Source organism: Sinocyclocheilus grahami, unplaced genomic scaffold (genome assembly GCF_001515645.1).
Source record: "Sinocyclocheilus grahami isolate Dianchi unplaced genomic scaffold, SAMN03320097.WGS_v1.1 scaffold1486.1, whole genome shotgun sequence".
NCBI lineage: Eukaryota > Metazoa > Chordata > Actinopteri > Cypriniformes > Cyprinidae > Sinocyclocheilus > Sinocyclocheilus grahami.
Genome location: NW_015506665.1, coordinates 214,081 through 227,711, shown reverse-complemented (window position 1 = coordinate 227,711; position 13,631 = coordinate 214,081). Strand labels below are relative to the sequence as shown.

Genomic DNA, 13,631 nt, shown 5'->3' with positions numbered 1-13,631 from the left:
ATCTTTTAATGATGCTAGTAATAGTTTGATTTTACTCTCGACACCAAGAAGTCAAATAGCCTATCAGAGTTGTTGGTTGCTAAGACACGGGGTGTGGTGCGTTTCTATGTCAGCGTAAATTTATTTTATAGTTTGCAATCAGATATAGTTTCATATGAAACATGTGCATGTGATGGCTCTGCGTGTGGTAACGCAAGAGCATAAGCGGCATTGTGCGCAAAATAGCCTTCTTCTTCTTCTTCTTCTTCTTCTTCTTGTTATTTCAAAAAACAACTTACTTGTAAGAATATATTGGACATTTGTGCTGGTACAATTCTAAACGTTTATGTTTTGTGTTTTGCCATTTAATTTAAAATTAAAAGTAATTACTAAAACTGCAATGCTAGAAAAATCTTGATGACAAAAAAGTTGATGCAATTCTAAGTAACAAACCATTTTGTTCTAAATAATAGCCTAATTGTAATATACATATTTTAATAAATCATGGAAGATGAGGCATATAAGAATAAGTTAACAGGTAACTTTTTTATTTAATTTTTTTAAGGAATGTATTTGTTGTTGTTGTTTTAATGTTTAAAGAGTTGTCTTTAATCCATCCAGTATGGAAAGGAACAATGTGAGATATTAATGTGAGAGAAAACATTCATTTTAACTTATCTGGAGAAAAAAAAACAATTGTGTTTAATGACAGCCTTTTAGCTTTAAATTTTCACACTTCCTCTTCTTTGTCTTTTCATTGCAAATATTCCACTGAAACAGTTTAGCAAAACACACATGGAATGCCATGAGGGGATTGTATAGCACTGAAAAAAAAGAAAGAAAAAATGCAGGATATATAGCTGGTCAAATTTTTGTGAGTTTGTGAAATAAGTTAAGGAAAAATATGTGAAAGAGAGACAAGTAAAGAAGTGATGTTGGCAAGGTGAATACTTTCTTAGGTATAGTCTTTGAAAATAGGAAGGCAAGTGGATATCAGTGCAAAACACAAAGTTTAAGTTTAGAGAGTCTGCACTTCTGTGTTTTAAATAGGTTTAGTGAGCCTTGTCCTTTTACACAATTCTTCATACAATCTGCATATCCTGTAAGTTTTGTATGCCAATAAGTATAGTTTGCAACTTTATATTTATTGCATGTTCTCTATATTTTTATATGTATGCAGTGTGCCACTGTGTTTACACAGTTTTTATGGTTTCAACAGTATTTACACTTTAAAATTAAATCAACCTACAAGTGGCTTCTATGTGACACTGCATACTATGATGGCATGGCCGTAAATGAAAGTATTTTATTAAAGGAAAGCAAGTATTTTATTACTTAGTAAGGTTTTAGGTAAAGTTTTTCATTAAGCGTTAATCATTTTGCCTGGATACAGATTTCTGTATCCTGTTATCACTGTCTAGTCTAGTGTTCTCAAAGTTTAGTACGAACACCATCAGTGGTACACGGAGTGTCCTCAGGTGATACAACCGACGAAATGAAACATTTTAAAAGGTAATCTGAAATCAATTACAGATTTGAAAACAGTAATTTATTTATTTGTTTGTTTGATAATTTTTTGGGCGTCAGAAATATTTCAACAGCTGTACAAGCTGTGAAGGTACTATTGCAATGTCTTTTTTTACTGACACGGTACTACATAAAAAGTAGTCAGTTCATTCTTCTAGTCAATTCACTGTTTGCTGTCTTTTTTTAGGGCCTTGCATCTCTGCTGTGTTGAAGATTTGAGCTGTCACACTCTCTCTGTGCTGGGACATATCACTCGTGTCCACCACATGGCTTGCTGTCACTAATTTGCCATGGCAACGGTATCTCCAAACGACTGCCCCACCACGGCAGGACACTGTCGAGTGCGGAAGAGGAGAGTAGAGGGTAAAGTGAGGAAGAACTTCTCCTGTCAGTTGTGTGAGAAGGCCTTCAACAGCTTGGAGAAGCTGAAGGTACACTCGTACTCCCACACAGGGGAAAGGCCGTATCACTGCACACACACTGACTGCACCAAGGCCTTTGTCTCCAAGTATAAACTCTTACGGTAGGTACTTATACTTTCACAAACCATTCCATGGCCATCATATGTCTCTGATGCAAACCCACTGTTTTTATCTCAGTCAAAATTTTAAAATAGGTGAGTGGTCTGAAATCATATGATAATAGTTATTTTGCAAAATAAGGTGTTCATAGTTCAGTGGTCTTGGAACAACATTCTTACCTACATCTTAATCTTGACCATAAAAAGGATAGATCACTTAAAATGAAACATTCTCTCATTTACTCTCCCTCTTGTTGTTTCAAACGGTATTTCTGAAACTAAATGGGGTCGAAACCACATCACCAAACTTGTGGATAAACTGTCCTTTTAACTACCACAAGATTCAGAGGTAAATAAGTTTATTATATTGTTGAAGCCCTAATACCAATTTACTCCTAATATCAGAAGGTAATGATTGAAAGGTATGTTAAAGCCCCGAAAACTGCAATCCTAACTCCACCTCCTAAGCTAAAACCAAAAATCTGATTGACTGATTGATAAGAATATTGGTCACGTAACTTGATGGAATCTTATTAAGCAAGACCAGACATACTCAGGTTTGTTTGATAACATTTGGACATTAAAAGTTTCTAGTCTGGTCAATGTACGCTAATGTGTTTGTGTCCATAGGCACATGGCCACACACTCTCCAGAAAAGACACACAAGTGCAGCTACTGCGAGAAGATGTTCCACCGTAAAGATCACCTGAAGAACCACCTCCACACACACGACCCCAACAAGGAGGCTTTCATCTGCACAGAATGCGGCAAGAGCTACAATACCAAACTAGGCTTTCGAAGGCACCAAGCCCTTCACGCCGCACACCGTGGAGACCTCACCTGCCAGGTGTGTCTGCAGTCATACCCAAGCACGCCCCTACTGCTGGAGCACCTGCGTGGACATGCAGGGAAAAGCGCTACCGCAACTAAAGAAAAGCGACATCAGTGTGAGCACTGCGAAAGGCGTTTTTACACCCGTAAGGACGTGCGACGCCACTTGGTTGTGCATACAGGACGCAAGGATTTCCTTTGCCAGTACTGTGCTCAACGATTCGGCCGTAAGGACCACCTTACCCGGCATGTTAAGAAAAGCCACGCTCATGAGCTGCTGAGGGTTAAGGCAGAGCCCGTGGATTTGATGGAGTCACAATCCTCGCCAACACCTGGGCCTCTCTCTCTGAGGTATCCAATAGGTCATGCTTCTTACTCACCAACGCCGCCACTGAGGGCGGAGCTTGAAAGTTATCTCTTAGAGCTACAGGCTGAAGATACACCCAAGCTGAGTGCTGGTCAATGTACGCTAATGTGTTTGTGTCCATAGGCACATGGCCACACACTCTCCAGAAAAGACACACAAGTGCAGCTACTGCGAGAAGATGTTCCACCGTAAAGATCACCTGAAGAACCACCTCCACACACACGACCCCAACAAGGAGGCTTTCATCTGCACAGAATGCGGCAAGAGCTACAATACCAAACTAGGCTTTCGAAGGCACCAAGCCCTTCACGCCGCACACCGTGGAGACCTCACCTGCCAGGTGTGTCTGCAGTCATACCCAAGCACGCCCCTACTGCTGGAGCACCTGCGTGGACACGCAGGGAAAAGCGCTACCGCAACTAAAGAAAAGCGACATCAGTGTGAGCACTGCGAAAGGCGTTTTTACACCCGTAAGGACGTGCGACGCCACTTGGTTGTGCATACAGGACGCAAGGACTTCCTTTGCCAGTACTGTGCTCAACGATTCGGCCGTAAGGACCACCTTACCCGGCATGTTAAGAAAAGCCACGCTCATGAGCTGCTGAGGGTTAAGGCAGAGCCCGTAGATTTGATGGAGTCACAATCCTCGCCAACACCTGGGCCTCTCTCTCTGAGGTATCCAATAGGTCATGCTTCTTACTCACCAACGCCGCCACTGAGGGCGGAGCTTGAAAGTTATCTCTTAGAGCTACAGGCTGAAGATACACCCAAGCTGAGTGCTTCTGCAACGGTGACTGGAGAGACAACATCATCCCTGGACTTTCTGTCTCCATTGTTTAATTTTCTGCCTTACAACCAAGGGGCAGGGCCTACTTTGGGAGTGGCCTACAGCCAGGAGGAGGGGCTACTGACCACCCCCATGCAAGACACCCCAGACCCTCTTAGCCTCCTTCACACAATCACACATTCACACACACTGTCACAAACCAATGCACTCACTCCAAGTTATACACATCCACCATCTCTGAATACAACCACCACCCTGCCTCGCTTCCACCAAGCCTTCCAGTAACCCAAATACATTCACACACTTACAATTTTTGTAGCACTTATTAAAACACTCTTATGTTTATTATCAACTTAGCCCTTAATCAGATTCATACAAGCATAGAGTCTCTGAAATCCCGCCAAGGCAACAATCTGTTTCCTTAAGCCAGTACCACATTTTTAAGGAAAGTCTTGAGGACAGTATCACACTTTTGATCATTCAAGAAGTTGAAAATGCAATACTTACTTTATTTTCTGTCTAGAGGTGTTTGGGCAATCATTTTAACAATGGAGGATGCCAATCACCTTACAAATAGAAGTGAACATTAAATACATGGTTATGTGATTTGTAAGAGCAGATTTCAGTTTGCAGTGACGTTTCACTCCCAAAATGCTGAAAGAGAAAGAGAGAGAGATTAACACTTTTAACTCATTAACACTTTAAACTTCTAGCAGTGTTGAAGTTCCATCAAAGCTAAAAGATGTTTTGTCTAATGTTGTTTCCATCTTGTTGTTTAATATATAGCTCATAAACTGTTGGGTACGGAACTACCACCGTTTTAGTGACTATGTCACACAACTATTTACAGCCAAAGGCAACCAAAACCTTCATATCTAAAAAAAATAATTATTATAATAAATAAATAAAAGGAAGGTTCATCTCTATGTTTTTTTTTTTTGATGGCTGTTTGCCATCATGCTGCTGCTCGTTGTAAGGGCCTCAAAGGATACCAGTGCAGGAATGCTTCACAATTCACATTAACAAAGGGAAAGAAAGACGAAGACTCTCTCTCTCACCCACATACACTCTCACATCCTATTACTCTCTTACTCCATTCAACCTCATCCACCAGAATGCTGGCTATTGCACTGATCAAAGCTGTCAATGAAAGAAACATTCATATCAGTTTTTGCTGTCTCGGTTTAAGCTCACAGCTTATATAACTCCAAAAGACAAAAATACAGTCTGTGACAGCTTATTGACAGAATATTGACTTCTCTACAGTTTACCTGAATATAAGCTGAGGATGTAGTTGATCTCGGTATCAAATCCATTGAAGTTTGTAATGAACATAAAGGTTATTCACATTGACAGTGATTTGCAAATCAACCATTTGCCATTTATTTTTAGTTAAGAGTTGGCAATTTGAGGCGACACAAGTGGCAGAGACCTCAATTTTATGCAAATGGCCAGTGAAGCAATGTGTTGGTTACTAAAGGAAGAGTGCAAACATATGATGAGATCACTCATATGATCTGTCACTGAATAAAGAAGTTGAGAAGAAATACCTGCTAGTAACCCACAGTACAGCAAGTGGTTGATCTCCAGCAATGTAACTGCCGTCAGTGTGAATGCATCTTCCTCTATAGACATCCTCTAGAGACGGATCTGTGTGTGTGTGTTTATAGGTATTTGGACAGAATGTTGGCTAAATGTCTGTTTGATGGGTTTTGATTTACTTCCTCGGAAGCTGAAGGATGTTAAAAGCTTAAACATTCAGAGAACCTCCATTTGGGGCATATATTTCATAATAGCACTTTCAGAAAAAAAAGAATATGCCTTTTTTGTGAAAGTAAATATTATAGATGTCATAAGTAGCTTTTAGAAGATTTTAAGCATACATACACAATGCTATATGTGTGATATTTTTACAGGTACACTTAATACAGTGTTTTTGTTATTGTTGTTTTGCTTTATTGCACAAAATATCTAATTGTCAGTGTCTCTCGATTGAGGCTTCAGCCAAACGAAGAAAAAAGGTCAATTCCAGCAAGATTCCTTTAGCAAGTACTTACGACATTTAAGGTTTCTGGTAGCTTCAGTATTGACAAAATTGTATAGATCTAGGTGGCCCGCTACCATGAGGTCATCTGAATGAGTCATGTCATTCATTTATATTGCTGCTGAATCATGGACTTATATTGTTAATCTATAGGATTACTCGAAAAGAAAACTTTATCATTGGGAGCCACAAACTCTCCTGTTCATTGTCATTGGTACAATCACAACACAGAGTGTGTGAGCGACACTCCTGCAATAAATCTGATGGATAATGCTGCTAATGGACAGTGTATAGCCCCTGGTGGTGCAACCGACTTTCTCTCCTCTTTTTACCCACAACATTTCCAATAATTAAATAAGCCCCTCACAGCAACTGAAATGTGAATGTTTACAGAATTTATTTTATGTTTAGGCAACACTATGGTCTTGATGTTGAATGAATATATATATATATATATATATATATCTTGTATTGGTCAGGACTAATTAAAAATTAAAACTGGCCAAGAACAAGATTTCTTCCCAAATTGCACATGTCATTTTTTGATTGTACCACAATGAATATACATCATATTCAATTTACAGGTGTGCTGAATGTCTTTTTAGGACCCGATCGTTAAGTACTGATTGGTGAGCAGGTGTGACAAATGCATTTTGGGTAAGATCTTGTCTTGCCCGTGTTATCAAAGCAATTTTAGGTAATTGTTTAAAATAGTTTCAGTTGTTGCAAGTTATGTCAGTTTGCTTTTGGTGTCTTATCTAAATCTCTGATCCATGTTCATGTCTAGTTGAAGACTTTTAAGATTTAACTCATTTTTATAAGCACATAGCTTTTATTATCGTATAATCATGACAACAGTTATTGACGTGACAAATGAGGACACCGTGTTAGTGGCTATGGAGTCAACTGCTTGTGAACCTCATCATGCAGCTCTACCTGAACTTTCTGGAGTTTCTTCCATAACATCACAGGTCATAAGATTGCAAGTACTAATGTCATGAACTCTTTAATAACATATTATATTGTTTTATGTATATAGTATAGTACTTTGTATGGTGTTTGATGTCTTTTGCTATGTGCAGAGTGAGACTGCTGAAATCTCTGAAAAACAGCAACTTCGAGTTTATTTGAAGGTGCGCCCTTTCAGTGAAGAGGAACTCAAAAGCAATGAAGATCAGGTGTTGTAGAACTTGGTGTAATGTTAATCAAGTTTTGTTTGCTTTAGGAAATGTTGGACTTCTAGGAACATTTTTTTTTTTTTTTCTTCCAGGGTTGTGTTGTATTGGAAGACTCTGAGACCATTGCCCTTCATGCTCCTAAAGGATCTGCCACCATGAAAAGCAGCGAGAAAGGAATTGGTCAACAGGTTTATAAATTTAGCTTTACCCAGGTACAATAGTATAAAAACCCAGAATTTGGACTAATCTTGATTCTACAGATGGTTTTATTTAATTTTTTTTTGTAATGAAATCCAGATCTTTGGACCAACATGCACTCAGGCAGAGTTTTTTGAAGGCACAATCAGTTCACAGGTGCATGACTTCATTCATGGGAAAAATGCATTGGTGTTCAGTTATGGTGTGACCAATGCTGGAAAAACATACACCGTACAAGGTGAACTTTAACACAGACATTCACACGGTATATGCATCCTAAAATGTATCTTCTGTTGTTGGATGTTTGTAATTGTTACATGTGAAATTGTCTGTTTTAAGGTTCTCAGAAAGAACCTGGCATTTTGCCACGTGCTTTAGAGGTTGTGTTTAAGCACATTGCTGGCCGCCAGTATGAGCATATGGACCTAAAGCCATATTTGAGCTCAGATGTGCAAAAATTGGACTTTGAGCAACTAAAAGTAGAGAAGAATGCCAAAGCAGCACTATTCAGTTTGCTCAAAGAGGTAAGACTGGTCTGCACATGACATTTTAAGTTTTGGCTTCAATCAGGGGTGTCAAACTCAGTTCCTGGAGGGCCGCAACCCTGCAGAGGTTTGTTCCGACCCTGTACCAACACTCATACCATGTCGTTTTCAAAAAAAAGCCTGAAGGACCTGATTATCTGGATCAGGTGTGTTTAGAGTTGGAGCTGAACTCTGCAGGGATGTGGCCCTCCAGGAGCTGAGTTTGACACCCCTGGCTTAAATAGTCGTACTTTGATATAGTTGCCTGCCGTTTGCTGAAAACTTTCCAGGTTTTTTTTGTGTACTGCTTCTGAAAGTCATTGTTAGATCTTGTGTATATCTCTCTTCTCAGGAGCCTGAACCCACAAAATCCAGTAGAAATAGAAGCTCAACGTCCTCAGTCAGTAGTTTGTCATTTTCCAGCGTTTCATATGACCACACAGGTAATAAGCATTATGATCACTAAAATGTGTGAAAGACCATGTGTAAGGACCTGTTTTCAGCTTTCTGCCCATGTCTTTCAGCCGACAGTGTTGATGGGATGGTTGAAGGGCAATGTCTGTACTCCGTTTGGGTGGCGTTTTATGAAATCTACAATGAGCATGTGTATGACCTGCTTCAGCTAGCCCACACCAGCAAAACCAAAAGACGTCTTGCACTACGGGTTTGTGATGACAGCACGGGGAGCTCTTACATCAGAGGTATAGTTTCTTCATTAAAATAAGCAAATGAGATGTTTATTTGCCTTAATGCTTTTTAGTAAAGGTGTGTGTTGTGTGTTTTTTTTTAAGATTTAAGATGGGTTAATGTGCAGAATGCAGAGGAGGCTAGTAAGGTCCTACGTGTTGGCAATAAGAACCGCAGTGCAGCAGCAACCAAGATGAACCAGTCATCCAGCAGAAGGTCATCTATCATCTGTATATATATATATATATATATATATTTTATTTTTTCCCTTTTTTTTTTTTTTAAACAGCTTTGTGTATTCCAACTATAAAGGTGCTTAATTTCAGACTTTTAAATTTAAATGTTCCCTCTTGGTGGAATGACCTGCCCAACTCCATCTGAGCAGCTGAATCTTTAGCTATCTTCAAGAATCAGCTTAAAACGCATATCTTCCATCTTTTTTTTTGACCCTATAACTCTAGCACACTATTCTAATTGTAAAAAAAAAAAAAAAAAAAAAAAAAAAAAAAAAAAAAAAAAAAAAAAAAAAAAAAAAAAAAAAAAAACTTGCCCCTTTTAGACTTGCACTCTAATTTACTAACTGCTTGTTTTCTTAAAAAAAATGTAAAAAAATTTATCACCTAGTTTCTCTATTCTTTGTTTTCCATTTCTTTTTTTTTTCTTTTATTTATACAATTAACAAGCAAAAAAGGCCTCTAACACTAGCCTGCTGTTCTTTTTCTATGGTTTTTTTATTATACAATAAAAAAAAAAGTCCTTGTTACATGTACTGTTCAGCTAACCGAGACTTGTTATAGCGCTTGCGTATCGTTGCTCTTTTGTTGATTTTGATTGCTTCCATTGTCATTTGTAAGTCGCTTTGGATAAGTGTCTGCTAAGTGACAATGTAAATTTTAATACAGTATATAAGCCTGTAAAATTTAAAGCAAATGAAATTGCCAAAAAAAAAACACTTTTGGTCTGTTTGCAGTCATAGCATCTTCACCATCAAACTGATACGCATGGAAGGAGGCGATGTTCAGGGACTGTCAGAGTAAGTGAAATGCATATGTTTTGAAACGCATGTTATTTTGAAAGTAACACCTCTCTTTTCTTGCATAAGTCTCTCACTTTGTGACTTAGCCGGCTCTGAAAGGTGTAACAAAACCAAAACATTTGGAGAGCGTCTGAAAGAAGCTGGTAATATAAACAATTCCCTGCTGATTCTAGGCAAGTGTATTGCAGCACTCCGGAATAACCAAGGTTGCAGGTACATGCAAATACTAACTAGACAGTTAAGAGTGTCTGGTATATATGTGCTGCGTTTTCAAAACGGTGTTCCTGTTTGCTTCTCTAGGATGAAGATGAGTTGCATCCCATTTCGAGAAAGCAAATTGACACGGCTCTTTCAAGGAATGTTTTGTGGGCGTGGCAGAGCTTCCATGATTGTGAATATTAATCAGTGTGCTTCAACTTACGATGAGACCCTCCATGTGATGAAGTTCTCTGCTGTTGCCAGACAGGTTTGTGAGGGTTGTGTGTGTGTGTGGGCTTTTTATTTATTTGTATATATATATATATGTATATATATAAAATTTATTTTTTGTGGGGGGTGTAATGTGAGCTTTTGCAGTTGGCTGAATCATAAGGTCACAAATGAGAAATGTCATTGTTTTGATGGTTGCATAATGCATATGACCATGCAGCTCACTCAAGTGTGCCATCTGAGGTCTACGTGTATATATTAGGTGTTACAGGTTATACCTCAAAGATCTCTTGAGTCTTTGGCACCACGTCTCGTTGGTCTGGATGGGAAGCCATTGCTGAAAAATGGAGTTATTGATGACCAGGCTGTGGATGACTACTTGTCAGAGGAAGAGCTGCTGGATGGAGATGAGGCAGATATGTCAATATTGCCTCAAGAGGTGACCTTGCTTTTGTTGAATAGCCTACTTGCATCAGCTGTGACGATGCTTCACTACTGTAAATCATAGATGTTCAGTGCTCAAATAAGGTTTACTTTTTTACAGAAACCTTTGCAGTGTGTTCACTGACTTGCCTATTTGTCATTCTTCTGTAGGAGTTGGTAAGCTTGGTGGAAAGCTTGCGTGTAAAGCTGTTGGCTGAGCGCAGAAAAAATCTGCTGCAGGAGATTCAGATACGAAAGGAGATGGGAGATGCAATGTTGCAACAGATCATGGAGTCAGAGGAACTGCACAGGTATGTTCTTAATGCAGACGCAACAGAGGCAAGTCACAGTAACAAAAAATTGTGAAAAGGTTTTCACTTTTTTTTAATTTTTTTTATTTATATACAAGTCGTCAGATGGTGGACCTAAAGGAGAGTTATGAAGAGAAGATGGACAGCACATTTGATATGTATAAAGAGGCGTTGAAAGAGCATGCTTACCAATGCGCTCTGGAGAGACTAGAAGAGGATTACATCCCTATAGAGGAATACAATGAAGAGCAAGAGCGAGTCAAGGTGTGTGTATATATATACACACACACACACACAATAATTCAAATGTAATTAACCCCCAACTATTTAGTGTGTAACAGCACTGGGTGTGCAAAATTTTTTTTCTGTGTATGCAATTAGCCATATCTAGGTATGAGAATAAAATAGGCCAGCAGTCTAGCATTGTAACTGCACAAAATGTCAACCTAGCTGCCTTTTTATATTAAATGTATTGATGAAAATCAGGTGTGTTATGTTTAGTATGTTAGTATAACATCATTTTAACATAGGAGCTAGAGAAGCTTGTTCGAGAGTTGGAACAGAATTACCAGCGCTGCGGTCTTCCACCGCTCATGCAGGACAACTCCATGCAAACAAATCCAGTTTCTGCCACGGAGTCAGGTATTATCTACTTAGTGTGTGCGTGTTACTGGACATGTCTCTATGTTGTGGTGGAACTCACATTTTATTTTTTTGCAAATTAAAAAATACAGCAGTGTGTGGTGGAGGTTAGGTTTGTACAGTCGTGTGTACTCATCCATCCATTGACTGAATTCCATTCATTGCAGAAAGGTTCAAAATGCTGTACAAGGAAAAGTGTGTGGTGGAGAAACTATGCGTTGAGAAGCAAGAGGTAAATGGACAACTGAAAGTTTCTGTAGCAGTTTCATGATTTGTTCTGAGGTGGGTTTTTTTTGTTTGTTTTTTTTTCAGTTGATTGTGTCTTTCGAGCAACGGATCAGTGAGTTGAATGAGACTCTGCAGGAAGCTGGGGAGAGCTACATGGAAAAACTTGCAGAGGTCCAAAATCTACAAAACAGACTGTCAAATCAGGTAAGAACAAACTCCTATGAAACCTACTGTATGGCCATTATTATTTTATCTATTTATTTTTGTTAACAGGAGCAAAAAATTGAGTGTTTAGAAAGCGATGTTGTGGCCAAAGAGAAGGAGATAAACTGTTTGCGGCGGGAAATTGCAAAGCTGGCTAATGATTCTGTAGGACAGCCTCGTCCAAGGTGTGGTCTGCTGGTCAACATTAAAGAATCAATGACTCCACAATCTACAGGAAGTCTGTGTCGCACCATTAAAAAGTCTGTTAGGGCAACAACATCTCTAAGGAAAAAGGCGAGCTGATTACATGCTTTGAAGTGCTACTGTAGCACTATTTGTTGAATGTGTTTGTTTGAATTTTTGTAATAAAAGTCTATTTTTAAACTGGAGTCTTTTGGAGTTCTATCAATGATTGTGATTAACATGCTGATACAAAGTTCACTGCCCAGATGATTCCGAAATTTGTAAAGTGTCTGCTTATCTCAAACCAGTTAATTGTCTTTTAAAGGGATAGTTCACCCAAAAATTCGAATTTGATGTTTATCTGCTTACCCCCAGGACATCCAAGATGTAGGTGACTGTTTCTTTAGTAGAACACATATGATTTTATTTTTTAAGTCCAACCGTTGCAGTCTCAGTCATATAATGCATGGCAATGGTAACACAATCTGAGTAAAAAAATTCAAATTAAACCCTGTGGCTCGTGACGACACGTCGACGTCCTAAGACAAGAAACGATCGGTTTGTGCCAGAAACCGAAGGGTGTATTTATTTATTTTTTTTTACCTCTAATACACTGTCCAACTGTCTTTGGGCACACACGGCATCCGGTGCGTGAGGGGTGTACGCGCTCTGGTGTCGTTTACGTTAATGGGTGTGTTGATGTCCATCTGAAGAGCAATCAACCATAGTTTCAGGCGAGCAGGCTCAGAAGTTGGGAATACGTGGAAAGTCACCACTCCTGCATGAGTTCGTGCGAGAGAATGTTGTCTTTTAGTTTTAAGTCGGTTTGAACAATCCAGGGTTTAATTTGGATTTGTCTTTTTTTTTTTTTTTTTTTTTTTTTTTTTTTTTTTTTTATTTTTGGTTTTTTTTTTTTTTTTTTTTTTTTTTTTTTTTTTTTTTACTCCTAGATTGTTACCATTGCCATGCATAATATGACTGATAGACTGCAACGGTTGGACCTAAAAATCATATGTGTTCTACTGAAGAAACAAAGTCCCCTACATCTTGGATGCCCTGGGGGTAAGCAGATAGACATAATTTTCATTTTTGGGTGAACTATCCCTTTAAAGGAGTCATTGCATGAGAAGTCAAGTTTGCCTCGATCTTTTGACATTGGAGGTGTTTGTGCCATTAAAATATTCTGCATGTTTCATATTTAAAGTCTCTTTTATATATATATATATCTATGTAGCTTTAACCAAGCTCCAGACACTGCTTAATTGGACATTGTGGAATTGCTGACTTTACATAGGCAAATACATTTGTATACGAAGATCCTTATCAAATTGTCCCTTTTTGTAAATTAATGTTATTGGCTTGGTCCCTCATTTTTAAGTTATTTTATACCTCATCTAATTTGGAATAAGTTTACTTTGATAGTGGGTTGAAAGGGGTCATATGATGTTGCTAAAAAGAACATTATTTTGTGTATTTGTTGTAATGAAATGTGTTTATGCTGTTTAAGGTTAAAAAAAACATTATTTTCCACAT

The 13,631-nt window shown here is 38.5% G+C and overlaps 3 protein-coding genes across 4 annotated transcripts in view; all 3 read left to right on the top strand.

Annotated features, from left to right (window-relative positions):
• The window catches only part of LOC107570635 (zinc finger protein PLAG1-like), a 5,626-nt gene extending 2,279 nt beyond the window's left edge, over window positions 1-3,347 (top strand). Inside the window, exons 2-3 of the mRNA XM_016256888.1 lie at window positions 1,694-2,029; window positions 2,657-3,347. Of these exons, the coding sequence (XP_016112374.1) occupies window positions 1,797-2,029; window positions 2,657-3,347 (924 nt within the window). The 5' untranslated portion in view covers window positions 1,694-1,796. The remainder of the gene's footprint in view (window positions 1-1,693; window positions 2,030-2,656) is intronic.
• Window positions 3,337-6,396, top strand: LOC107570641 (zinc finger protein PLAG1-like). Its single transcript, XM_016256894.1, has one exon. It carries the CDS (start codon window positions 3,352-3,354, stop codon window positions 4,294-4,296), a length of 945 nt encoding a protein of 314 aa, XP_016112380.1. The 5' UTR covers window positions 3,337-3,351; the 3' UTR covers window positions 4,297-6,396.
• A 373-nt stretch (window positions 6,397-6,769) lies between these two features.
• Window positions 6,770-12,301, top strand: LOC107570640 (kinesin-like protein KIF20A). Of its 2 annotated transcripts, none has more exons than XM_016256893.1 (18): window positions 6,770-7,026; window positions 7,138-7,233; window positions 7,326-7,445; window positions 7,531-7,669; window positions 7,771-7,955; window positions 8,308-8,398; window positions 8,480-8,656; window positions 8,747-8,858; window positions 9,613-9,675; window positions 9,745-9,891; window positions 9,979-10,144; window positions 10,370-10,546; window positions 10,702-10,841; window positions 10,940-11,105; window positions 11,372-11,483; window positions 11,651-11,715; window positions 11,817-11,915; window positions 11,985-12,301. In XM_016256893.1, exons 1-18 carry the CDS (start codon window positions 6,904-6,906, stop codon window positions 12,216-12,218), a joined length of 2,412 nt encoding a protein of 803 aa, XP_016112379.1. In that variant the 5' UTR covers window positions 6,770-6,903; the 3' UTR covers window positions 12,219-12,301. The 2 variants fall into 2 exon arrangements, with proteins under 2 accessions (XP_016112379.1, XP_016112378.1); XM_016256892.1 differs by having other exon boundaries at window positions 6,771-7,026; window positions 11,796-11,915.
• Window positions 12,302-13,631: the final 1,330 nt, after the last annotated feature.

What these genes read in the sequence shown, in the direction of transcription:
- LOC107570641 (XM_016256894.1), top strand. Translation starts at nt 3,352, where the DNA reads ATGGCCACACACTCTCCAGAAAAGACACACAAGTGCAGCTACTGCGAG.
- LOC107570640 (XM_016256892.1), top strand. Translation starts at nt 6,904, where the DNA reads ATGACAACAGTTATTGACGTGACAAATGAGGACACCGTGTTAGTGGCT. An exon ending in TTTCTTCCATAACATCACAG is followed by an intron (nt 7,027 to 7,137) that starts GTCATAAGATTG and finishes TGCTATGTGCAG; the next exon opens with AGTGAGACTGCTGAAATCTC. An exon ending in AGTTTCTGCCACGGAGTCAG is followed by an intron (nt 11,484 to 11,650) that starts GTATTATCTACT and finishes CATTCATTGCAG; the next exon opens with AAAGGTTCAAAATGCTGTAC.